The following is a 26,538-nucleotide window of genomic DNA, read 5'->3' on the forward strand; positions in this document are numbered from 1 at the left end:
TCTTGTGCAGGTTTATTTCTTGTGCAGGTTTCTCTCTTGTGCAGGTTTCTCTCTTGTTCAGGTTTCTCTCTTGTGCAGGTTTTTCTCTTGGCACTGTTTTGTACAGTGTTTTTTTGAGGCTGGTTGTGCAGGAATAGGAAAGCATTTAAAAGGGGTTGGAAGCCTCTCCTTTCCCTGCTCGGTTGGTTCTTTGTTTTCCAAGTCCCAGCAGTCCTACCAAGAGATAAAACGATCCCCAAAGTCTTCCCTGGGTGTTCCCCTTGCCCTGCACTGGGCACAACCCAAACTTCTCTTGCCCAAGCACTGCTCTGCTGCACAAGGTTATGCTGCAAGAAGCAAAGCAGCCTCTACTGAGATTTGCTTCCCCACAAACCACGCAGAAAGTTGTCAAGTCAAAGAAGTGTTGGAATGATTTCTGTCCCTCCTGGAGCCGGGCAGAGCACGCTGAGCTCAGCACCGAGTGACTCGTGTGAGCAGCGCCAGGCTGGCTCTGGCAGCAGGCAGGGCACTGCCACCAAGTGTTTCATCACTGTCCAACTTGAAAGCAATACTTTTGGGCTCTGTCCAAGGAGGAAAGAGCAGAGCTCTGCTGTTGCAGATTTCCTGACTCCATCCCCTGTGTCTCAGCTCTCAGAGTGAGACTGGAGGAGACCACGAGACCTTCCCAGCTTTTGTTGCTGTTGGGTCCTTCCCCACCCTCTGAGTTTTCCCAGGGTTTTGGGAACCCCTTTGCAGTGCTGCAGAGCTGTGCAGCTGGGAGGACACCCTGCCCTGCTGGGACTGACCTGGCCCTGGCAGCTCCAGAGCTGGCACTGGTGACACGTCCCTGTCCCCTGGGCACAGCAGGGACAGGACTGGGGAGCAGAGTTTGCTCTCCTGCTGGAGCTCACATTGCAGCCTGGATTATCCACAGTAAAAGAGCTTTAATGAGGGCTGGTTTCACTCCTCCTGCCTCATCTGGCCAGGTTCACTCTTTGTGACAACGCTGAGGTCAAGGGCCTGGCTCCCAGGCGCCAGCGCCTTGGGAGATGCATAAAAAAGAAGAGATTGTGTCTTAATAGTTCTAAAAGTAAATGAGCAGAGGGGTATTTGCAGTCCTGTCACTGAGTGAGAGGCCCAGCCCTCCCCACAATGTCCCCTCAGCATCTTAAAACTTCCACCCGGCCTGTGGCCTTAGCAATAAATAAATAAAAATCAGTTTCTGGCGAACAAGCGGCGCTCTGATCTCCTATTCATTTATTTGCAGGCCTCATTAATATAACATCAGTGCAACAAACAGCTGAAGGGGGGGCAGTGTCAGCCTGAATAATGGAGTTGCTCTGCTGAGATAACAATTAGGTTCTGAATGTGCCATCAGCTGAGGCAGAGACAAGGAGGGATCATGCCGGGATGACAATGCTCGTGTGCTGCCTCCCCGCTGGGCTCATCAGCCGGCATCCAGAGCAAAAAAGCAAAAAAAGCAAAAAAAGCACAAAGAGGATGGAGGTGGATGGGGTCTGGGGAGGGGGCAGGGGCTGTGCCAATGCTTGGGTGCTCTGTCTGCACCCAAACAGATGCCAGGGTTGCTGTGTAGGGTTAGTGGCTTCCTCCAGCTGCTCCAGCAACTCCCAGTTAGTCCCAGCTCAGCTCCCAGTTAGTCCCAGCAGCTCCCAGTCAGCCCCAGCTCAGCTCCCAGTCAGCCCCAGCTCAGCTCCCAGTTAGTCCCAGCAGCTCCCAGTCAGCCCCAGCTCAGCTCCCAGTCAGTCCCAGCAGTTCCCAGTCAGTCCCAGCAGCTCCCAGTTAGTCCCAGCAGCTCCCAGTCAGCCCCAGCTCAGCTCCCAGTCAGCCCCAGCTCAGCTCCCAGTTAGTCCCAGCAGCTCCCAGTCAGCCCCAGCTCAGCTCCCAGTCAGCCCCAGCTCAGCTCCCAGTTAGACCCAGCTCAGCTCCCAGTCAGCCCCAGCTCAGCTCCCAGTTAGACCCAGCTCAGCTCCCAGTCAGTCCCAGCAGCTCCCAGTCAGCCCCAGCTCAGCTCCCAGTCAGTCCCAGCAGCTCCCAGTCAGCCCCAGCAGATCCCAGTCAGCCCCAGCTCAGCTCCCAGTCAGCCCCAGCTCAGCTCTCCCTGACTTCTCACTGACTTCTTCTGCAGGCAAAATGTAGCTTGGTGTCAGAAACACTGAAAGATTGGAGCAGCAAGAGGTGACACTGAGAATGTTTACCCCTCATTGTTGTAATCGTGTCTTTTCCAGGCTGGGATTCAGCACTGGAATGGGGCTCCTGGATCCCTGGGATCCTTGGGTTCCAGCCTTGGAGATCCTGGGGTTCCAAACTCGAGGATCCCTTGGATTCCAGCTTTGGAAATCCCTTGGATTCCAGCCTTGGGGATCCTGGGATTCCAACTTCAGGGATCCCTTGGATTCCAGCTTTGGGGATCCTGGGATTCCAACCTCAAGGATCCCTTGGACTCCAGCCTTGGGATCCTTTGGATTCCAGCATTGGGGGTCCCTTGGATTCCAGCCTTGGGGATCCCTTGGATTCCAGCCTTGGGGATCCCTTGGATTCCAACCTTGGGGATCCTTTGGATTCCAGCCCTGAGGTTCCCTTGAATTCCAGCCTTGGGGTCCCCACCTTGGTTTCAAGTCCAAAGCAGCAATAACAGAATCTGGACCAAGGGCAGGGTGTGAGGGTGACCGAGCTCCTGCCACCCCCAGTCCCAGCACTCACTGAAGAATGACACAGAGCTGCACACCTGATCAATCCTGCCCAGCATCATTACAGGGACTGGGATTTGCCTCCTGCACTGGGGAGAGGTGACCTGCTCAGAATAATTCTGCCTCCCACACCCCGCTCACATCTCTGTAACTTTCAAGCTGCTTCAGTTCAGCTAAAAACTTGAGGTGCAGATTTCTAAGCAGCAAATGTCCAATTCCTGGTAATGGCCTGGCTCTTTCTCAGCTGCCCTTTGCAGCTCCTTTTCATCCTCCACAGAGCTCTAAGCCAAAAGCCAGACTAGTGAAGTGATTTTCTTGAAATTGGGGAATATTTCTTGCTAATCCTGTCTGCCTCAGATCAGAAGTCTGGACTGGCAGCCCTGCAGCCTGGGCAGCTCCCAGCACAGCCCAGCTGGGATTAAGGCTGGCTGGGCTGCAGGTGCCTCATCCTCACCCCTGTGAGAAGCCCAGGGATGCTGCTGGGAGGGTCCCCAGCTCTGGGTGCACCGGGACCTTTAAGACTTATCTTCTTTCTGCGATTTTGACTGAATCTCTCCAGCTGTAATTAATTGAATGCATCTGTTCTAACCCTGGGGCTGCTTTATGGCACAGTTACTTCAAAACTGTTCAATTAGTGGCCACTAAAATCTAGGTCGAGTGGAGCTCCATATTGGGGATTTTCCAGGTCAGGACATTTTTAAAATACAGCATCAGCTGGGCTTTGTTCGAGGAGGCCGCTCAGCCCCTCTGCTTGTGCTCAGCTCAGGAAATGGCAAGCGCCGACTTCTTTTTTTTGAGAGTGATGAGACAACGAGCCCAGCGGAGCAAGTGCTCCAGTAAATGCATTTTAACATCATCCAGAGCTGCAAAGGACACTTGTAACTGTCAGGCAAGCTCAGGTGATTCCCAAGGAGTGATGTAAACGCTCCCAGGCCTCCAGGACTCGGGGTAACACAATCCAGCGTGGTTTTGTGGTGGGTTTGTGGGCACGTCGAGCTCTCAGAGCTAAATGATACAAGACAGGCCATGGTGTGAGTTACAGGGAGCAGCAGCACAACAGGGAGTGAGTGGTGAAGAAATTAAAAACCTCCATCAGGCCGTGCAGGGGAGAGGGAGGTGGGAGTTAAAGGATGTGGAGGAAGGAGGGGGTGGCTCTGGAGTTGGAATAACCTCAGCACATGTGGCCAAAAATGGGACAGGATGGCCAGGGAAGTGCTGGAGTCACCCTGGCCGTGCCCAAAAACCAGGTGGATGTGACCATTGGCTTAGTAGGGATGGTGGAATTCCATCTTGAAGATCTTGGGTGTCTTTTTGGAGATGGTTTGGGGAACTGGGAACCACAGAAGTGATGGGGACAGGGGTGTCCTGCTGTGGGGACATGGTGTCCTGGTGGCACTGGTGCTTGGCCGCCTTCCTCTCTCTTGAGAAGGTGGAAAAAACCAACCATCCATCTGGGAACAGCAAGGAAAAGGTTCTGAAGAGCTCAAGTTTTTCTTTGCCAAAGACAAGGGAGGAACAAAGAAGCGTAAACAAGATTTATCCATTAAATTAATTAAATTGCATTATTATGGATTGTGTTTATTTATTAATAACAGCTGCAGCACGGGGAAGATTAGAAACTCACCCAAGAGCAACAACAGAGCGGTGGCAGATTCAGGATAACTGTCTGAGAGTTCTGGGCCCAAATTTTGTGACCATGCATTATTGAAATTTATACCCCTAATTGAAGAGGAGATTGTCCTTAATGCAAGTCCAGGGAAGCAGGGATGATTGTGGCTGAGGCAGGCTATAAACAGGCAGCTTGAAAGCACACACCTCACCCTTTAACATTTTTAAGTCATTGGAAGTGCCAAGTCACTAATAAAATGTGACATTAACATTCAGAGAACAGCCAAGGCAGGAGGTAAAGTTCTCCCAAGCACCAGGCTGCTTCTAGAAGGTGACTTACCCTGTTCTGGGTAGAGAAGATGGGAGCCAGGTTTATCCTCCTGCCCTGTCTGGGCAATGGCACTGCCCACTCTTCTTGGACCTTGGAGTGCTGTCTTGGAGCAGGGCACAGATGGATTTCAGCATCCTTGGGCTCCTCCAGGACATCCACAAGAGCCACGAGGGGCTGGCCCTGGCTGGTTTGGCAGCAGGAGGACGATGCAGAAGCGTTCGCAGAGCAGGGCTGGGGCTGCAGCTCGGGGATGTCACCTCACCTCTCACTGTGCTCTGCCTCCCTGCAGATCCTGACGGTGTCAGGGCCCCCAGAAGGAGGGACCAGGGTGACCATCCGTGGAGTGAACCTGGGCCTGGACTTCTCGGAGATCGCGCAGGGCGTGCAGGTGGCCGGGGTGCAGTGCACGCCCCTGCCCGAGCACTACGTCGTGGCTGAGCAGTGAGTGTCCCCTCCCCTGTCCCCACCGCGGCTCCCCGGGGCTGGGCACCCCACACAGCTCCTCCCTGACCCCCAGCCACAAAATCAGGGGTCAAAAACTCACCCAGAGCCCGGGCAGCTGCAGCAAGGGCTGTGGAGGTGGGCATGGAAGGGATTCCTGCGCATTCCTGCATGTTCCTGCACATTCCCACACATCTCTGCACATCCCTGCACATCTCTGCACATCCCTGCACATTCCTGCACATCCTTGCACATCCCTGCACATCCCTGCACATTTCTGCACATTCCCACACATCCCTGCACGTCCCTGCACATCCCTGCACATCCCTGCCCATTCCCACACATTCCTGCACATCCCTGCACATCCCTGCACATTCCCACACATCCCTGCACATCTCTGCACATCCCTGCACATCCCTGCACATCCCTGCACATCCCTGAACATCTCTGCACATCCCTGCAGATCCCTGCACATCCCTGCACATTCCCACACATCCCTGCACATCCCTGCACATCTCTGCACATCCCTGCCCATCCCTGCCCATCCCTGCACATTCCTGCATCCCTGCACATCCCTGCCCATCCCTGCACATCCCTGCACATCCCTGCACATCTCTGCACATCCCTGCAGATCCCTGCACATCCCTGCACATTCCCACACATCCCTGCACATTCCCACACATTCCTGCACATCCCTGCCCATCCCTGCACATCCCTGCACATTCCCACACATTCCTGCACATCCCTGCACATCCCTGCACATCCCTGCACATTCCTGCACATTCCTGCACATTCCTGCACCTTCCTGCACATCCCTGCCCATCCCTGCACATCCCTGCACATTCCCACACATTCCTGCACATCCCTGCCCATCCCTGCCCATTCCTGCACATTCCCACACATCCCTGCACATCCCTGCCCATTCCTGCACATTCCTGCCCATACCTGCATGTCCCTGCACATTCCTGCACATCCCTGCACATCCCTGCACATCCCTGCACATCCCTGCACATTCCCACACATCTCTGCCCATTCCTGCATATTTCTGCACATCCCTGCCCATTCCTGCACATCCCTGCACATCCCTGCACATTCCCACACATCCCTGCACATCCCTGCTCATCCCTGCACATTCCTGCACATCCCTGCACATCCCTGCACATTCCCACACATCCCTGCCCATCCCTGCACATCCCTGCACATTCCCTCACATTCCCACACACGGGACCTTCCCTGCAGGGGTTTCAGCAGCCCTTTAAGCTTTCATTAAATGTTCTGTTTCCTTCCACCGCCGTTCCTGCTTGGCTAAGCACCTTTGCTGATGAGCACCTTGCTGCTGCTGCCCAGCCTGGCGCTCCCCATCCCACTTGGAATTCCGCCGGCGCCGCCGGCTGCGCGCAGCCATTTGTTAGGAGAGCGAGGCGCTGACAGCCCCGCAGTCTGAGTGGGCCTCCACTGGAGTCAATTCATTTGTTTCGCTGAGAAAAATGTCAGCCCAAAATTAGAAAATAGGCCTGTAAGAGAAGGGATGGAAAATAAACCCCAGAGGGGAGGGAAAATAAACCCAGAGCGCGACAGCCGCTCCTGTCCTGCCCCAGGGGCTGTGCTGGGGGAGCCCAGGGGCTGAGAGGGTGCTGGGGATGTTTGTGGGGTGGCACAGGAGGAACTGGGGATGTCTCCCCTTGGGTGGTGCCATCTCCTGATGGCAGAGCAGGGTGGAGTCCTGTGCAGTAGGGCTGGGAGGGTGGAGGTGGCCAAGGTCCCGTGGCTGGTCACAGCAGCACGGACCTGCCCCAGCTCTGGGAGCAGCTCTGGGAGCAGCTTTGGGTTGGGAGCAGCTTTAGGGGCAGCTCTGGGAGCAGCTTTGGGGGCAGCTTTGGGTTGGGAGCAGCTCTGGGAGCAGCTTTGGGAGCAGCTCTGGGAACAGCTTTGGGTTGGGAGCAGCTTTGCTTTGGGAGCAGCTTTGGGGGCAGCTTTGGGTTGGGAGCAGCTCTGGGAGCAGCTCTGGGTTGGGAGCAGCTTTAGGGGCAGCTCTGGGAGCAGCTTTGGGGGCAGCTTTGGGTTGGGAGCAGCTCTGGGAGCAGCTTTGGGTTGGGAGCAGCTCTGGGAGCAGCTTTGAGGAGTTGTGCTCTGCTGGGAATTGCGTTTGGCAGCTCCCACTCAGACCCCAGCACGGAGCAGGGACCTGTCACCAGCAGCAGTGCTGGTGTTGGTTGGGTTTTGTCCATTCCTGGTGTTTCTTTCCCCATCTGGAAGGCAGAAGGGGCATTGCTGGTCAGTGCAGAGCGCCAGGACTTTGGGATCACGGGGTGAGGGGTGCTTGGGGCTGCTGCAGGAATGGCTCCAAGCACAGCACCAATACCCCATCACTGCGAGCAGTTGGGGCTGTTCTGCTAAGCAGCACTTTGTAATATTTTATTTTTCAAATAAAGGATGGAAGATTATGAAATTATCCCCCTTTGATGGTATGAAACCCTGATTTTATAATCATGACTCTAATTACGGCTCTTGAGCTTTCAAAGTTTGTTAACATCATTAAAACATTTACCCTGGGCAGATAACAGCAAGCGTTAGCATGAGAGCTGCCTTTTAAAGATGAATACAGATAAAAGGACCCTCTTAAGGGTTCTGTGGGCAGACTGAATTCCAAGACTGTAATGACTCTGCCATATGCTCCAGCCCCGCAATCTATCAGCCAGCAATTAGGTTAATGTTGGTGAAAGGGCCACTTAGCCCGGCAATCAGCACCCTACAGCTCTGAGAATGCATCATTTTGTAACAAGGAACCTGCTGGGGTTTGGCTTCGAGCAGGGCTGGGGACCAGGTGTACCCGGCCCCTGTGCCCTGTCCCACACCCGGGCTGGCACAGTCAGGTTTTGGTGTTTCCTTGTGGCAGAGAGAAACCTCTTCTCTTCTCTTCTCTTCTCTTCTCTTCTCTTCTCTTCTCTTCTCTTCTCTTCTCTTCTCTTCTCTTCTCTTCTCTTCTCTTCTCTTCTCTTCTCTTCTCTTCTCTTCTCTTCTCTTCTCTTCTCTTCTCTTCTCTTCTCTTCTCTTCTCTTCTCTTCTCTTCTCTTCTCTTCTCTTCTCTTCTCTTCTCTTCTCTCTTCTCTTCTCTTCTCTTCTCTTTCCTCTCCTCTCCTCTCCTCTCCTCTCCTCTCCTCTCCTCTCCTCTCCTCTCCTCTCCTCTCCTCTCCTCTCCTCTCCTCTCCTCTCCTCTCCTCTCCTCTCCTCTCCTCTCCTCTCCTCTCCTCTCCTCTCCTCTCCTCTCCTCTCCTCTCCTCTCCTCTCCCCCATGGGGTGCCAGCAATCACTTCCTAGGCTTTGTTTTTTGTTGTGGCCGGTACCTGGGGTCTGTCAGCCCTGGATAGAGGGTCCTGCAAGGAACAGCCTTTCCTGGAGTCTTAGGCAGGCTCAGCCACAAGGTTCCAATATGCAAGCAAGGCCTGGAGTTCAGGAGATCAGCTCTTCAGTGATTTCAGCTCAGAGTGATTTCACTCAGCTTGCAAGGTACCTCAGCCAGGGCAGAGAGATGAGAGCACAGTGTGCAGGTTCCAGAGTCATTTATTGTCTTCTCCTGTGACAGGGAGTCCAGCAGCAGTCCACTGAACTGGGTAAAGCAGGAATTTTTATAGGGATTCCATGGCTTGGCAAAAGAACCAACGGTTTTGGGGTTGAGGGAATGTTGTACAAGGTTGTACAAGGAGATAAAGCAGGGGGCTTGAAGGGTTTCTCAGCCTAGTCACCGTGACTGAGCAGTTTTTGTCTAGGGGACAGCTCTCCAGGGAGGCCCTGCTCCCTCCTCAGTCTGCCATGGCCCCAAGCCTGCAGCAGCAGGAGGAGGAGGAGGAGGGAGAGGTGGAGGAATAGCAGCAGAGAGCTGCAGGGCCATGTCTGGTTGAAAGGCAGAGCGAGCAGCACGTGGCAGAGGAAGGCTCTGAGCTGAGATGCTTCAATCCCTGCTCTGCCAAGGCAGAGCTCTCCCCAGGCAGCCCCTTCTGATGAGCAGCACTGAGGACGTGCCCGTTCCACTCTGCACCAGCATGAGTGCATTCCATCGCTCCTCCTGGCATCACCTGTGCACCAGCTTCCTTTCTCCTCCAGTCTTTTATTTTATTTTTTATTTGCAAAGGATTTTATGCTGCTGGAGGCAGCTGGAACGCTGCTGCCTCCCCAAATTGGGGCCTTTTATGTCTTTGTGATAGGCAGAGCAGTGAGTGCTTCCTTCTCCTTCAGCCTCAGCAGGCAGAGGCTGCTCTGGCTCTCCTCTGCTCCCACTCCCAGATCCCCACAGGCATCTCCTCCTGGGTGGAACTGCACCTCCTGCCTCAGGCAGGTTACTCCTACCTTCAGCTTTCCATCCCTGAGGCAAATTACTCATCCCCAGGTCTCCAATCCTGAGGCAAATTATTCCCACTCTCAGATTGCTCAGGTTCCTCCCACCCTCAGCTCCCCAGTGCCTGCAGGGATGCTCTCGGATTTATCTTCCAGCCCTGCTGTGGGAGCAGGCAGCATCCATGTCCATCTGGAGAGCCCTGCCAGCTGATGCCCCTCTGAAAACCTCCCCCAGACCTGCTGGCACGACTGGCATCCACTTGATCCCATCCCCAGCTGGTGTCACACATCCCCTGTGCCCTGGGATTCGGGGTTATCCATCCACAGTGATCAGCCATGGATAGCCCCAGCAGCTCTGCCTGGCCCTGCAGCTTCCCCAGCCTCAGGATGTGCCCACGGGGCTGAGCCTGGCCTGTCCCCCAGCAGGAGCTGCTCTCCAGGGCTGTCTCTATCATCCCCCAGCAGGCTTCTCCAGTTTTGATTAACTGGGAGTCTGCAGTGTGAGCTGTTCCCTTAATGAACTCATCTGTTACTCTGAGGACTTTGCACTCACTTTGCTACTGGCTAATATATTGCCATTAGTGCTCTGCTTTGCTCTGGAGTTTACAGCTTGTAATAATTATGTCTAATTTTGATTTTTTTTCCTTTAAATTACTACACGGGGTAAAAATAGACTCAGTAATTAACTTCTTCCAAAGAGGCAGATATCAAAGTTAAAGAGGAGGAGGGGAGAGAAAGGAGAAATAAAGGCAGCGTGGAGCTGTGCAGGGCACTGCTGGCACCTCCTGCCAAAGCTCCCCTGCGGCATTTCTGCTTCCAGGATCGTCTGTGAAATGGGGCAGGCGCTTCCAGGGATCAGCTCCGGCCCAGTGCTCCTGTGCATCGGAGAGTGCAAGCCCGAGTTCACGGCCAAGTCAGCACAGCAGTACATGTTTGTGGTGAGTGTCCTGCTGGGGGACAGCACGTGTGTCCCCAGGAGCTGAGCTGCCACATGGAAGGGGTTCAGCTGCAGCAGAACCATCCAGAATTGCTGGGGTTTTTGGGGGAGCTTTGCACAGTTTTTGGTGGCTCACTCGACAAGCCCAGCTTGCAGGGTTGGGAGCTCACCCTGTGAACAAAGCAGGGCTGCCACAGTGCTTGGGTCCAGCTTTGCACCTCCAGGGCAGTGATGATGGAGTCACAGATTGGTCTGGGTTGGGAGGGACCCTCAAGGACCCAGAGCCACCCCTGCCCTGGCAGGGACACCTTCCCCCAGCCCAGGCTGCTCCCAGCCCTGCCCAGGCTGCCCTTGGGCACTCAGGGATGTCTCTCTCCGCTGTCACAGCTCCCTGCTCACACTGAGCTTGTCCTTTCCTTCCTGCAGACCCCAGCTGTGAGTTTCCTGAGCCCCAGCCGTGGCCCAGAGTCGGGAGGGACCATGGTGACAATCTCTGGCCACTACCTCGGGGCTGGCAGCCGCGTCTCCGTGCTCCTGGGCAACCAGACCTGCGAGTTCCACGAGTAAGGACCAGCACAGGCTCCTGCAGCACGCCCTGCTCCCGTCCCAGCACGGATCTGCTGGAGCTGAGCGTGCAAAATTCCATCTGGGAGCCCCTAAGGCTTCCATTCCCTCTTTTATTGCATGAAACCATCTTCTCTTTTATTGTGATGGAGGCTTGCATGGCAAGGGAGGGATCCATCGGTGTCAGAGCTGTTCATTATTTCATTTTAATGCTGTTCCAGTGGTAACTGCTCTGAAAATCACAGTGATGGAAATATGCTTATATTGGTCATCAGCACCTGCCCCCAGCCTGGCTGCTCTGAGGCAAAAGGAACATTTATAAGAAATATCTCCTTTCTCTCATCACAGAGCTGCACTGCTTTTATTGCAGCCACTGCTGCAGGTGTCTCGACCTCCTAAAAATGGTCTGGGATCCTCAGGGCAGAGCAAGGCGAGGTCTGCTCACACCTCCTGCTGAGGAACTTGCAGAGCCATCAATCTCTGCTGGGATTTCGATGGCAAATTTGCTTTTTCCCCGGCAGTGTAAACACAGAGTTGACATTTGCAGGGTTTAATGGGTTTTCCTGGGGCTTAGTTAAAAAAGAGCCGTGTGGTTTACATCTGTGTGCATCAGTACACAGCCCTGCCCACCCTGCTGGCAGTGGCACAGCCTGGGTGGCAGCCTGGCACCCAAAGGGATTCTGCCTCCCAGATCCTCACTCAGGCTGCCCAGGAGGAGCTGAGGAATTTTCTGGGAAAGCAAAGAGCCCTGGAGGTGAATTTCTCATCCAAAAGCCTGAGGGGCTGTGGGAGCTGTGGGCGTTCAGGCGTGGGAGCACTCTGGGTTATCAGCAGTGCTTGCTCTGAATCCACCCTGGGATGGTGCCAGGACCTTCCAGGACCTTCCAGGACCTTCCAGGACCTTCCAGAGCATCTCAGTCCTCCAGGTGTTACCCCAGTGTAACCAACCCATCACTATTTCCTCCCACACCCAAAACAAAGATGCTGAATTGCTCCCTCAGACGAGTCAGGCACCAGCAGAAGTGTAGGATCAGCCCTGCAACACCATCCCTTATAAACCTGATCTTGATCTGGCACCCTGCAGAACCTGGAGGATTCCCTGGGTGTTGTAATGCCAGCAGGAAGCAGAAACTTGAGCGAGGAGGGAGCAGCAGTGAGAGCCCCATCCCTCATTGGGGCCACACTGTGCTCTGGGTTTGCCTTGGACTCCAATTGGACTCCAGGGCGTGGGGGAGCCTGATGAGATGAAGCAGCTCCTAATGAGATTCCCTCTAATTACAGCTTCCCCCATTCTCCCCTCTCTGATCGGAGGAGTGGGTAGATTCACCATGACGACACAATAATAGCACAGAAAGCTAATTAGCTGATCACAGGGAGCTGGGAGCTGCTCTGGCAGCAGCCCTGCATCACTCCCAGCTCGTGCCAGAGCTGGGCAGGCACGGCAGGGTCTGGGCTGGGCAGGGCAGGAAAACTGTGAGGCTGCTCAGAATGACCTGAGACTCAGCACAGGGGCTGGAGAATCCCACTCTGCACACAAGGAAGCCTTTGTGGCCAAATTAAACCAAGGTGGATAGGGGAAGGAAAAGGAGCAGGGCAGGAAGGGGTGGATGTGTTATTGCACCAAGCACAATTGGTTGGAGGTGTTTCAGGGGATCGGTTCTGTCCCCTCAGTTGTGGGGGTGGAAATGCCAAGGTGTGAGCTGGGAACTTTGTGGTACCTGCTGTTCCACGCCCTCCTGAACATCCCTGCTCCTTGGAGAGGGCAGGGAGTGTGTGAGGACCCCAGAAAGGGAGCACACATTGTCCCCCTGGTGTGTGAGGACCCCAAAGAGGGAGCACACATTGTCCCCCTGGTGTGTGAGAACCCCAGAAAGGGAGCACACATTGTCCCCCTGGTGTGTGAGGACCCTGAAAAGGGAGCACACATTGTCCCCCTGGTGTGTGAGGACCCCAGAAAGGGAGCACATATTGTCCCTCTGGTGTGTGAGGACCCTGAAAAGGGAGCACACATTGTCCCCCTGGTGTGTGAGGACCCCAGAAAGGGAGCACACATTGTCCCCCTGGTGTGTGAGAACCCCAAAGAGGGAGCACACATTGTCCCCCTGGTGTGTGAGGACCCTGAAAAGGGAGCACACATTGTCCCCCTGGTGTGTGAGGACCCCAGAAAGGGAGCACACATTGTCCCCCTGGTGTGTGAGAACCCCAGAAAGGGAGCACACATTGTCCCCTGGTGTGTGAGGACCCTGAAAAGGGAGCACACATTGTCCCCTGGTGTGTGAGGACCCTGAAAAGGGAGCACACATTGTCCCCCTGGTGTGTGAGGACCCCGAAAAGGGAGCACACATTGTCCCTCTGGTGTGTGAGGACCCCGAAAAGGGAGCACACATTGTCCCCCTGGCAGGCACAGCCTCAGAGCTTTGCTGGAACAGAGCAGGGACGTTGAGCCTCAGCCATTCAGACACCTCCACAAGGCCCTGAGGATGGTGAGGATGGGGAAGGTTCCATTCAGGAGTGCCAGGTTTTGGTTGAAGTACAGCAGACCTGCCTGTCCTCTCCCCTGGGAGAACCCAAAGCTAAAGGAGCCACAGAAAGGACTGCCCAGCGAGCTGGGGGCAGGTTTGGGCAGAAAGGACAAGCTCAGGTGGCTGTGCAGGAGCCCTGGGCTGCCAGGGATGTCCCTCCAGCACTTTCTGTAGGATCAGTGTCCAAGGAGCCGTGTGGTTCCTCCCGGCTCTGCTCTGGATGCTCAGCTCATTCCCCTCTCCATCCCTCCTTTGTGCTCTCTCAGTGCCGCCCTGCGCCGCTGCCTCGACCTTCTCTGGGGCTCTGGTGGCAGCAGATGGTCTCTTGTGTCCAGCCAGGCAGTGCTGAGCCGAGGTCACCCCGCTCTGACGGGGACACAAAGCCCAAGGCAGCGGTGCCGGAGCCGCGGCCCTTCCCAGGCGGGGCCATTGTGCACTCACAGAGCCTCGTGTGTGCCGGGCTGGGGAGGGGAAGAATTTGGCTTTTCACTGAGCTCATGCATCCCGTTGAAAAGGCAGCCATCTGTTTTCACACGCCCAGCAGAAGGCAGCGGGTTCAGGGATGCGGGAGCTGCAGCTTGGCACAAAGAGGGATCCCAGGGAGGCTGCGCCGCTCGCGCGGTGGGCAGAGCCTTCCTTCTGTGCCAAGCCCTCCTGGCCATGCCAAACCCTCCTGGCCATGCCAAACCCTCCTGCCCACCTCAGGAGCTTCCCAGGTACCATTCTGGGGCTGCTGATGGCTCAGCCCTTCGCTGAGCTGCCCCAGGACAGGACAAATGTTGTTTCCTACAGCACCACCCCATTAATGCTGCTCCTTTCCCTCTTGTGCAGGCGATCCATGAATGAGATTGTTTGTGTGTCAGCACCCTCAGCCCACGGCCTGGGCGCTGTTCAGGTCTCTGTCAGCGTGGACAGGGCTCAGCTGGAGAGGACTTTGCTGTTTGAGTACATCGATGACCCCAAGGTGCAGCACATCGAGCCCGAGTGGAGCATTGCCAGGTACCAGCTCTGACAGCACCTCCCTGGCTCTGCCCTGCTCTGGGCTCCTCTGCACACACCCAGCCCAAAAAAAGGGAATGCACATCCTGAAAGGGACAGGGCTGGGCAGTTCTGGGGTTGGCATTTGTCTGGGGTTGTGTTCAGCACACCCTGTACCAAAGGGGGCACAACCAAAGCCCAGCTCCCCTCTCTGCTGCACAACTGCTCATTAGCATCCTTCCTGTGGTCCTGGAATGCAACAAAAGCAGCAACCAGCAAGCCAGGAGAGAGCTGATGTTGATGGAAAGGGCAGTGTGAGGAGCAGGGTGACACTGCTGTCCCAGCATGGGGACACTGCTCCAGCCTGGGCTGTCCCATCCTCCCCAGCCTGACCCTGCTGGGGCTGCAGGCCAGGCTCTGTGCTCAGGCCAGGCTCTGTGCTCAGCTCAGCCCCCTGACCACGCTCTCCTGCCTTTCCCACAGTGGCCACACGCCCCTGACCGTCACTGGCACCAACCTGGATGTGATCCAGGAGCCGCGGATCCGTGTCAAGCACAACGGGAAGGAGTTTGTCAACGTGAGTAGGGGCTGGCAGTGGGAGCAGGACCCTGCAGCCCTCTGGCTGGGGGGGTTTGCCATGGCAAAAGCTGATCTGGGGGGTTTCCTGCACTCCCCCAAACTGGCGACACTGGGAAGAGGGAATTTGACGCACAAAAATGTGAAATTACCCCGTTCCCCCATCTGCATCCTTTCAGTGAGAAACTGAGATGAACCCCCAGCTAAATGGGGGCTGAGCGAGGTCCTTGTGTGTCCTACAAGTAAGAGTTGTACCTCCAGGACTTTAGAAATTATTCTGATCAAGTAAAACTGAAATATGTTGTTTCTATGCAGTGGTCTTTGTGGCTGAGTCTGTATTATCTTGGAAAGGGCAAATCACTTAGAGGTCTTTTCCTATTCCTTTTCTCCCCCTCAAGACCTTTCTCATCTGAGCTCTTTTTAAAAAGACATCTAATTTTGTTGCTAGCACTTGCAGTTATAGTGCTACAAAAATAATTCTGAAGACACAAAATTGAGTGAAATTAAATCTTTCACTTGTGGAGGGAGGCCAAATGGTTGGGCTCTTGCTGCTTTACAAGGCAAGAGCCCCATAAATCAGTGATTTCCCTGCTCTGAGGACTGGAGGAGCTGTGGGTGTCCTCAGCCCAGCTGGAGGTGACCTTCATGTTCCCTCCTGCCCACCAGTGTCACACAGTCCATTCCCTTCCCTGCTGGCATTTGGGAATGGCCTCTAATCCCCCCTCTGCAGCAGGGAGCAGGCATTGTACAGGTTTGTTTCAGAGCTGGAGAGGAGGGAAGTGGAAAAAAATGGGAAAAAAATAAAAAAAAAGAAGTAAGAGTTGCCATGTGAGCCTTTAGCTCCACTGAAACACGGCTCATTCTGGCCTCACCCTCCATCTCTACCCCAGGAGAGGCTGGAGGAGAAGCAGATTACCCCAAACCACAGCACAGAGTCAGTGAGGCTGGAAAAAACCTCTGAGATCACAGAGCATCAAGCCTGGATATTAAATATCTCCAGCTAAGCATGAATCCATTGGACTTCTCACCCACCAGAGCATTCCAGTCCAGCTCAGAGTGTCCCCAGCTCAGGGCAGAGTGTCCCCAGCCCAGCTCAGGGCAGTGTCCCCAGCTCGGGGCAGTGTCCCCAATCCAGCTCAGTGTCCTCAATCCAGCCCAGCTCAGTGTTCCCAGCCCAGCTCAGTGTCCCCAGTCCACCTCAGTGTCCCCAGCTCAGTGTCCCAGCCCAGTTCAGTGTCCCCAATCCAGCTCAGTGTCCCCAGTCCAGCTCAGTGTCCCCAGCCCATCACAGTGTCCCCAGCCCAGTGTCCCCAGGCCAGCTCAGTGTCCCCAGTCCAGCTCAGACTGTCCCCAGCTCAGCTCAGTGTCCCCAGTCCAGCTCAGCTCAGTGTCCCCAGGCCAGCTCAGAGTGTCCCCAGCCCATCACAGTGTCCCCAGCTCAGTGTCCCAGCCCAGTTCAGTGTCCCCAATCCAACTCAGTGTCCCCAGTCCAGCTCAGTGTCCCCAGTCCAGCTCAGGGCAGTGTCCCCAGCCCAGCTCAGTGTCCCCAATCCAGCTCAGTGTCCCCAGCCCAGCTCAGTGACCCCAGCCCAGCTCAGTGTCCCCAATCCAGCTCAGTGTCCCAGCCCATCTCAGTGTCCCCAGTTCAGTGTCCCAGCCCATCTCAGAGTGCTCCCTGCTGTGTGTCTGAGATGTCCCCTCCCCAGGTGTGCAAGGTGGTCAATGCCACCGCCCTGTGGTGCCTGGCACCGCCGCTGACCCCCGAGTACCGGCCGGGGCTGGACGCCGTGGAGCGCCCGGACGAGTTCGGCTTCATCTTCAACAACGTCCAGTCCCTGCTGGTCTACAACGACACCAAGTTCATCTACTACCCCAACCCCACGTTTGAAATGCTGAGCTCCACGGGCGTGCTGGAGCAGAAACCAGGCTCTCCCATCATCCTGAAGGTAGGAGAGCCTTGCTTCCCAAAAACCCGAGGGACAGAGGGAGGGAAGGGATGAGGGGTTGGTTAACAACCCTAAACAGAGCTGGGAGGGAGGTGGAAGCTCTGGAGGGACGTGCTACATTTGTGGGTGTCGTGTCCCCGTGTCCCCAGGGCAGGAACCTGTGCCCGCCCGCCCCCGGAGGAGCCAAGCTCAACTACACGGTGCTGATCGGGGAGACGCCCTGCGCCGTCACCGTGTCCGAGACCCAGCTGCTGTGCGAGCCCCCCACCCTCAGCGGGCAGCACAAAGTGATGGTGAGGGTCAGCATCCCGTCAGCATCCCCTCCCCTCTTCTTCCCACCCTGCATCCTCTGATTCACAGCACAAAGTGATGGTGAGGGTCAGCATCCCATCAGCATCCCATCAGCATCCCGTCAGCATCCCCTCCCCTCTGCTCCCCACCCTGCATCCTCCAATACACTGCACAAAGTGATGATGAGGGTCAGCATTCCATCAGCATCCCCCTCCCCTCTACTCCCACCCTGCATCCTCTGATTCACAACACAAAGTGATGGTGAGGGTCAGCATCCCCTTCCCTCTTCTCCCCACCCTGCATCCTCTGATACAGAGCACAAAGTGATGGTGAGGGTCAGCATCCCATCAGCATCCCCTCCCCTCTGCTCCCACCCTGCATCCTCCAATACACAGCACAAAGTGATGGTGAGGATCAGCATCCCATCAGCATCCCCTCCCCTCTGCTCCCCACCCTGCATCCTCTGATACAGAGCACAAAGTGATGGTGAGGGTCAGCATCCCATCAGCATCCCCCTCCCCTCTGCTCCCACCCTGCATCCTCAGATACACAGCCCCCTGTAGTGTTGAATTGCAATTTTGAAATATTGGTGTGGATTAGCATGAAGAAACTTTGTCCTTCCCAGAGAGTCACTCCCTTCTAGAAGGAGAAATGCCCCTCAGAGCCTTCTAGAAGGAACAAATGTTTCTGGCAGTGCCTTTGGCACTGGTTGCCATCCTTCCTCTGCGTGAACTTGAGACCATTCCCAGTGTGCTCCCTCCTGGAGGGATTTAATCAGCCCACGGAGAGAGACCTGACCTGCCAAGTGGATGGAAAGGTTCTGCCTTTTCCTGGAGCAGGAGCCAGGAACATCTGAGCACTGGAGTGGTTGGATCAACATCCAGGAGAGCAGTCAGTGCCTCTCTCTGCTCTGGCTTTGGGCACCTCTGCTCCTCTCGCAGACCAAACCCCAGCTGCCGAATTGCCTGAGCAGAGCCCAAATGAGATTGTAATTGTGATTTATTTCCCTTGAAGTTCAGCATCCAAAACCCATTCAGATTATCACAGTGTGACTCCCACAAGCGCAGCCTGGCTGAGAGCTGCTCACATCTGTGGCCAGGGCACATCCAAGAAAAGCCTGGCCTGGTGTTGAGTGCAGCCTGTTTGCTCCACAGCTTTCACTGGGGCTTTCTGCCCCCTCCTCTGCTGTGCCCTTGCACTCACTCTGCTCTCTTGTCAGAGGAACCATCAGGGGCTTGTTAATGTCCACGGTTTACCAAAAGGAGTTGAAAGCTTATAAAATGAAAGTCAAATGGAGCCATCAGATAGTAAGAACAAAGCCCAGATAGTGAAGGGCTGGCACATTTATCATCCCTTGAAGCCTCCCTGCGCTCACACAAGCAGCCCCAAGAGTCTGAAGGCATTTGGGGTTTTGTGCTGTGTGCTCCCACGGGGCTCAGGGACGCACCCCAAGCTGTGCCCACCCTGCAGGTGCGTGTTGGGGGCGTGCTCTTCTCGCCTGGCTCCGTGAGCATCGTGTCCGACAGCCTCCTGACCCTCCCCGCCATCGTCAGCATCGCGGCCGGCGGCTCGCTGCTCCTCGTCATCGTCATCATCGTCCTCATCGCCTACAAGCGCAAGTCCCGCGAGAACGACCTCACCCTCAAGAGGCTGCAGATGCAGATGGACAACCTGGAGTCCCGGGTGGCCCTGGAGTGCAAGGAGGGTCAGTGCCAGCCCAGCCCGGGCGCTGCAGCTCCCTGGGTGGGGTCACAGCTCCGCCAGTGCCCGGGGTTTGCAGGGGGGAGCTGGGTGGGTGCTCCTTGGGTGTGTTTGGGGGTGTTTATTGGGGGTTGTGGTGCTCCTTGGGTTTGTTTGGGGGTGTTTATTGGGGTTTGTGGGTGCTCCTTGGGTTTGTTTGGGGGTGTTTATTGGAGTTTGTGGGTTCTCCTTGGGGTTTATGGATGCTCATTGAGGTTTGTGGGTTCTCCTCAGGGGTGTATGGGTTCTTCTTGGGGTTTGTTTGTGGGTACTCCTTGGGGTTTGTTTGGGGGTGTTTATTGGGGTTTGTGGGTTCTCCTTGGAGTTTGTGGATACTCATTGAGGTTTGTGGATACTCCTTGGGGTTTGTAGGTTCTTCTTGGGGTTTGTGGATGCTCCTTGGGGTTTGTGGGTGTTCCTCAGGGTTTGTTTGTGGGTGTTTATTGGGGTTTGTGGGTTCTCCTTGGGGTTTGTTTGTGGGTGTTTATTGGGGTTTGTGGGTACTCTTTAGGGTTCGTGGATTCTCCTTGGGGTTTGTGGATGCTCCTTGTGGTTTGTTTGTGGGTGCTTATTGGAGTTTGTGGATGCTCCTTGGGGTTTGTGGATGCTCATTGAGGTTTGTGGATGCTCCTTGGGGTTTGTGGGTGTTCCTCAGGGTTTGTTTGTGGGTGTTTATTGGGTTTTGTGGGTTCTCCTTGGGGTTTGTTTGTGGATGCTCCTTGGGGTTTGTTTGTGGGTGCTTATTGGAGTTTGTTTGTGGGTGCTCCTTGGGGTTTGTGGGTGCTCCTTGGGGTTTTTTTAGGTGCTCCTTGGGGTTTGTGGATGCTCATTGAGGTTTGTGGGTTTTCCATGGAGGTGTATGGGTGCTCCTTGGGGTTTGTGAGTGCTCCTTGGGGTTTTTGGATGGTCCCTGGGGTTTGTTTTTGGATGCTCCTTGGGGTTTGTAGGTTCTTCATGGGGTTTGTGGGTGCTCCTCAGGTTTTGTTTGTGGGTGTTTATTGGGGTTTGTAGGTTCTCCTCAGGTTTTGTTTGTGGGTTCTCCTTGGGGTCTGCAGGTGGATTTTTGTGCTGCTGTTGTTTCCTACATCCTCCCACCTGGGAAGGGGCTCAATCAATCAAAGTGAAATAAATAGCTGCAGATTTCATAGTGGAAACAGAGACTTGCATTGGATTTGTTCAGCTGATTTCGAGGGTAGCCTTGAAAGCACAGGGCAAAAATTGAGATATATTGAGGAGCAGCCCCAGATTGGGTTTGGCACAGCCCAGCTGGGGCACAGAGGCTTCCTGAGCCAGCGTGTCACACTCTGGAGAGGGAACACGAGGAGACACATCCAGTTGTATAACACGGTGTTAGGGGAGGAAGAACGATCCTTCCCTGACCCCTGCAGCAGCTCAGATTTGATCTGCATCAGATTTGATTGTCTTGGCAACTGTTGATAGAGGAGGAAAACAAGAAGAAAGGAAAATAGGGGAGGCACGGAGTTATGAAAACAGATCCTCGTTTCTCTGTGCAGCCTTTAAAGGTGCTCTAGGTGTGCGTGCACAGGTGTGAACTGCATACAAATGAACCGCAGCTTTGTTCTCCCGAGCAGAGCAGCGCTGCTCTCCCACCCTTAGCCGCTCAGACAGAGCCTCCAGGGCTGTCTGAGCTCCCTGGAATCCTTCCCTGGGCCGAGCCCACGGGGAGAGCAGGCACCCAGCCCTGCCCTAAACCTTCTCCCAAAACCTCCTGGAGAAGGGGGGAGAGTGGAGCTCTCCCTGAGCTCTCCCTGTGCTGTCCCTGAGCTCTCCCTGAGCTGTCCCTGAGCTCTCCCTGAGCTGTCCCTGAGCTCTCCCTGAGCTCTCCCTGTGCCGTTCTCTCCCCTGAACAGCTTTTGCAGAGCTGCAGACGGACATCAACGAGCTGACCAGCGACCTGGACCGCTCGGGGATCCCGTACCTGGATTACCGCACCTACGCCATGCGCGTGCTGTTCCCCGGCATCGAGGATCACCCCGTGCTGCGGGAGCTCGAGGTAACCTCAGCTCTCCAAATTCCCCCGAGCCTCAGGAACCAGCAGGAAACCCTGCAGCACCTTCCTGGCTCCACACCAAACGTTATTGGGTGCCCTGGGGTCAGCAGGCTGAGCCTTGAGTTTGTTTTAACTCCCAGCTTGGAGTTTTATCTCCTGCCATATTGCTGGATTTCTTTCGGTTTCTCCTCCCTGCTGTTGGTTTATTTTTATTTTATGGGGGTTTATATCGCTCTAGGGCAGCAGCAGAGCAGGGCAGAGCAGTTGTGGTGTGCTCTAAAGTTCTCCTCGTGGGGCAGGGGATGGAGAAGTGCCTGGAGCATCCTGCCCAGAGCATCCTGCTGCTGTTCCCTCTCGTGTCCACAGGAGGGCAAGGAGAATGCCCAGGCATTCCAGCCTCTGAGAAAACACTTCCATCTCCCTGGTTTTGCCACCAGGAGTGTGTAAAAATATATGGAAAACTTTCCCTGGGAGTACAGAGGAATTGGGAACATTCAAGGGTCCATCAGTGCACCTGGCAAATGGGCCCTGCTCACCTGGGAGAGGCCAAACCAAGGATGGGGATTAATAAACATCATCTCACAGCTGGGACGGGGCTGTGATCCCCACCCTGGGATGGGGCTGCCATCCTCCAGTGTGAAATCCAGAGCTCAGCTTTTCAGAGGCTGGGATTGCCCCAGTAAATCCTGGAATCCTGTCTGCTCCTCACAGAGCTGGGAGGGAGGAGCCCTGCTTGCTCCAGGGCTGGATTCCTTTTCCAGGCAGGCACTTCCCACCATTAAAGCATTAATTTGGGTTTTTTTCCTCGGCCACCAGCACCAAGCAGTCACCGTGGTGCTGCTGAAACAGAAGCAGCCTCTCCCAGCCCATTCCTGCTCCGAGTTTTCCAGCTCCATGCATTATGTTTGCTGTTGGAGTTGCCAAAGAAGCTGATGCTCCAGCAAACAAATATGAATGCTTCTTTTTCACTCATGAAAAACAGAATTGCAGAAGTGATAAATGTGTTGCCAATTACACAGTTGCTTAATTATGTAACGTTAGTAAAACCAATACATAACTCTCCAAGATGTTTGGTAAAGAGTTGCTTCATGCAGTTCATCATTTTCACTTGTAATGAATTACTTGAATCCACAACTGGCTGAAAGCCTCAATTAATTTTTTACACTTGGCCCATAATAAAGCAATAGTCTAAATTAGTATTTAATTTACTTACAAGAGTGTCACTTTTTGTGCAGAACAAGCAGAACTGGGTGTCATTTCGGGGGCCATTGGGCTCAAACTGCTGCTTTATGGCGTGCACAGAGTGCAGCTCCCAGCCAGGATTCGGGGGAGCTGTGCAGGGGGAGCTTTGCTCAGGATGGGCCAAACCCACATCAGGGGATGCTGAGCCCCTGAGGGATGGGGCAGCCAGGGTTAAACCATCCTGTGCACACTTCTGATGCCCCCAGGGACATGGAAGTGCTGGAGCAAGTCCAGAGGAGGCCAGGAAATTACTCAGGGGACTGGAACAGGCTGGGACAGCTGGAAATGTTCAGTGTGGAGAAGAGAAAGTTGTGTGGAGACCTCCCAGCACCTTCCAGGTTCTGACAGGGGGACAGGAGAGCTGGAGCTGGGACTGATAACCAGGAACTGCTGGGACAGGACAAGGGAGAATGGATTCAGACTGGGAGAGGGCAGGGTTGGATGGGATATGGGGCAGGAATTGTTCCCTGGGAGGGTGGGCAGGGCTGCCACAGGTGCCCAGAGAAGCTGTGGCTGTCCCTGGATCCCTGGAAGCGTCTGAGGCTGGGTTGGAGCACCCTGGATTAGTGGAAGGTGTCCCTGCCATGGCAGGGGGTGAGATGAGATGATTTTCAATCAAAAATCCCACCCAAACCATTCTCTGCTCCTGTGATTTCCCCAGTGCTGGCAGGGTGACCCCAGGGCAAGGTGACCCCAGGAAAGAGTGACCCAAATTCAGGGTGACCCCTGGGTGCTGCAGCACTGCCCTCCCGTCCCTTGTCCCTTTGTCCCTTTGTCCCCTTGTCCCTTTGTCCTCTTGTCCCTTTTTCCCCTTGTCCCTTGTCCCCTTGTCCCTTTGTCCCCTTTTCCCTTTGTCCCCTTGTCCCTTTGTCCCCTTGTCCCCTCATCCCCTTGTCCCCTTGTCCCTTTTCCCCCTTGCCCCCTTGTCCCCTTGTCCTTTGTCCCCTTGTCCCTTTTTCCCCTTGTCCCCTTGTCCCCTTGTCCCCTCATCCCCTTGTCCCTTGTCCCTTTGCCCCCTCGTCCCCTTGTCCCCTTGTCCCCTCATCCCCTTGTCCCTTTGTCCCCTTGTCCCTTGTCCCCTTGTCCCCTTGTCCCCTTGTCCTCTTGTCCCCTTGTCCCCTTGTCCTTTGTCCCTTTGTCCTTTGTCCCCTTGTCCCTTGTCCCCTTGTCCCCTGGTCCTTTTTCCCCTTGTCCCTTGTCCCTTTGTCCCCTTGTCCCCCTGCCCCCCGTGCCGTGGCTGACGGCCGCGCTCTCCTCCCGCAGGTGCAGGGGAACGGGCAGCAGAGCGTGGAGAAGGCCCTGAAGCTCTTTGCCCAGCTGATCAACAACAAGGTGTTCCTGCTGACCTTCATCCGCACGCTGGAGCTGCAGCGCAGCTTCTCCATGCGCGACCGCGGCAACGTGGCCTCGCTCATCATGACGGGGCTGCAGGGCAAGCTGGAGTACGCCACCGACGTCCTCAAGCAGCTGCTCTCCGACCTCATCGAGAAGAACCTGGAGAACAAGAACCACCCCAAGCTGCTCCTGCGCAGGTGAGGCCGGGGAGGGGGTGCCGGGAGGAATTTCTGCGTGGGAAGGGCTGGAAGGGGCTGCCCAGGGGGGTCTCAGCGTGGTCTGGTCTGGTTGGTGAGGTGGGGATTGGGCTCAGGTTGTGCTCAGTGCTCTCTGAGGTTGTGCCCAAGCTGGTGGATAGCAGCATTCTGTGGCTCTGCAGGTGTTTGGGGGGAATCTCAGCTCTCCATGGAGGATTCCCTCTCATTTCCTCACCCATCTTCAGGACGTGGGGTTAGCCCTGCTCTGGGAGCTCACAGTCTCAAACCAGATTCTCTGGCTCTGCCTGGCTGGGGAGCAGCATTTGTGTGCCAGGAGCTCCAGGATGGATTGAGCAGCTCACCCAAGGCAGAGCTGGGGAGTGGCACCAAGAAAATTGTGAAAAGATGAGCATGAATGTGGGGCATAACAATGACCACAGAGAAAAAGCTCCCCCTGTTCTGCACATCCTCGGGGTCCTGCAGAGCCTTGGCCAGCGCTGCCCCTCAGCTGTGCTGGGGCTCTGCTGGCACCACACTGGAGAGAGGGGAGCATTTCACAGCTCCAGGAAAATTTCAGGGGTCCCTGCAGCCACAATGAATATACTTGACAGGAAATTGCTTTAAATCTGGCTGTGTTTGCGGAGGCAATAACTCATCCTGGCAAAGGAAGCCGCCTTAATTTCCCCCGTGGTTCGACGAGTCGCTGGGAAGGCGTCTTCTGCCTCAGCCATCAATAATGACTTTTCCTGGCTCTCCAAAAAACACTGGGATGGTGATAAGAGCTGTGCCCCCTCCTCGCTGCACAGCCAGCAAGGAGTCAGGGCTGTGGGCTGTCTGTCCTGTCTGTCCTGTCTGTCCTGTCTGTCCTGTCTGTCCTTTGGGCTGTCTGTCCTTTGGGCTGTCTGTCCTGTGGGCTGTCCTTTGGGCTGTCTGTCCTGTCTGTCCTGTCTGTCCTGTCTGTCCTGTCTGTCCTTTGGGCTGTCTGTCCTGTGGACTCTCTGTCCTTTGGGCTCTCTGTCCTTTGGGTGTCTGTCCTGTCTGTCCTGTGGGCTGTCTGTCCTTTAGGTTGTCTGTCCTGTCTGTCCTTTAGGTTGTCTGTCCTTTGGGCTGTGCTGTGGACTGTCTGTCCTGTCTGTCCTTGGGGCTGTCTGTCCTTTAGGTTGTTTGTCCTTTAGGCTGTCTGTCCTCCACCAGAATTTACCTATAGAAATTTGGATCTTCCCAGGAATGGGGCATCTACCACCAATCTGGGCAATGTTTCACCACCCTTTTAACAATTCCTGCTTTATATCAACTCTGAATCTACTCCCTTTTATTTTAAGAGCTTTTTTCCTTGTCCTGATACTCCAGATCCTATTAAACCTTGGGCTGGAGACCTTTCCCAATCCTGTTCCAGCCCAGCCTGGAACTCCTTGCTCTGACTTAATAAGGAGTGATCAGCCATGAAGTGAAACACTATTTTTTAAAATGTTTTGAGCTCTCTGGTGGCAGCAGTTGATAACTGACACTCAGTTCTTTCCCTCTTTCTTCCTCTCTCTTTCTTCCACGGCTGCCCCTCGCGGGAGACAGCAAGAAAGTTGACGTTAAATCAAACAGCTGCTCTGGTTGCTGGCAACAGCAGTTTGGAGACCTACATAGAGCAGGGAGAATTAATAAAATACATATTTATTTTTTAGCTGCTCTCAGCTCGTTGTGTTTAGGTTTGTTTTCTCGCCGGTGCCTCAGGAACTGGCGGAGCAGCCAGGGCCGGGCGTCAGCTCCTTTGGAAAATCATCTCTGGAGCTGCTGTGCCCTCCTCCTGTGGCCAGCAGGAGAAGGGTTTGCTCCAAGGCTGGGGATTCTCTTCCCTTGTAATCTCCAGGAGATTATTTTTTATTTTTGGGGCAAATCTTTCAGAGCATCAAGAGGCCGGTGATGGCACAGAGCGCTGCTGGTTGGGGCAGCTCAAAACCTGGCAGCAGATCAGGGGCTCAGCAGATTTGGGGCTCAGCAGATTTGGGGCTCAGCAGATTTGGGGCTCAGCAGATCTGGGGCTCAGCAGATTTGGGGCTCAGCAGATTTGGGGTTCAGCAGATTTGGGGCTCAGCAGATCTGGGGGCTCAGCAGATCTGGGGGCTCAGGAGATTTGGGGCTCAGCAGATTTGGGGTTCAGCAGATTTGGGGCTCAGCAGATTTGGGGGCTCAGCAGATCTGGGGCTCAGCAGATTTGGGGGCTCAGCAGATCTGGGGCTCAGCAGATTTGGGGGCTCAGCAGATTTGGGGCTCAGCAGAGCCCTTTGGAAGGCCAGGCCCTGGGCTGTGAGGCAGTTTCCCATTTCCAGGGCACAGGAGGGCAGGGATGCTCCATGCAGCCGTTCCCAGGGAGGTTGGGAGCTCCCAGCCAGCACAGGGCAGGGAGGATGAGCCCAGTATTGAGTCCATTGCTGTGCCCAGGACTGGGGCTCTGCAAATATCTCATGGTCAGGCTGTGCTGGGAGCAGATTCCGTGCTGGAAGCTCAGGAGAAATGGGATTGGACAGGGATGCTCCCAGGGGTTTCTTTGTGCTGCTCTGTTCAGCTGATCTGGTATTTCTGATAAAGAAATAAAAGGGAAGAGCCAGGCCTGGAGTATCCCATCCATCCCATCCCATTCTCCCCTGAAAATGCCCCAATTTCTCTGCCTCTCCACATTTCAGTGCTTTTTGCAGAGCTGGTGTCAGGCCATGAGCAGCCCACAGGGACAGGACTCAGCAGCTTCACTGGGAGGGCTAATTCTTCATTTAATATTCTATTAACAAAGTCGTTTATTAAATAAATATTC

General features: G+C 55.0%; 1 protein-coding gene across 3 annotated transcripts in view; it reads left to right on the forward strand.

Moving 5' to 3' along the window:
- Positions 1–26,538, forward strand: part of PLXNA2 (plexin A2) — a 158,092-nt gene that overhangs the window by 115,689 nt on the left and 15,865 nt on the right. For all 3 annotated transcript variants that reach the window (XM_033079990.1, XM_033079989.1, XM_033079991.1), the window contains exons 13-22: positions 4,916–5,067; positions 10,220–10,337; positions 10,763–10,899; positions 14,254–14,421; positions 14,884–14,977; positions 16,683–16,922; positions 17,072–17,215; positions 18,684–18,918; positions 20,825–20,967; positions 23,470–23,738. In XM_033079990.1, coding sequence (XP_032935881.1) covers positions 4,916–5,067; positions 10,220–10,337; positions 10,763–10,899; positions 14,254–14,421; positions 14,884–14,977; positions 16,683–16,922; positions 17,072–17,215; positions 18,684–18,918; positions 20,825–20,967; positions 23,470–23,738 — 1,700 coding nt within the window. The remainder of the gene's footprint in view (positions 1–4,915; positions 5,068–10,219; positions 10,338–10,762; positions 10,900–14,253; positions 14,422–14,883; positions 14,978–16,682; positions 16,923–17,071; positions 17,216–18,683; positions 18,919–20,824; positions 20,968–23,469; positions 23,739–26,538) is intronic.

The sequence above is a fragment of the Catharus ustulatus genome, chromosome 25 (assembly GCF_009819885.2).
Source record: "Catharus ustulatus isolate bCatUst1 chromosome 25, bCatUst1.pri.v2, whole genome shotgun sequence".
NCBI lineage: Eukaryota > Metazoa > Chordata > Aves > Passeriformes > Turdidae > Catharus > Catharus ustulatus.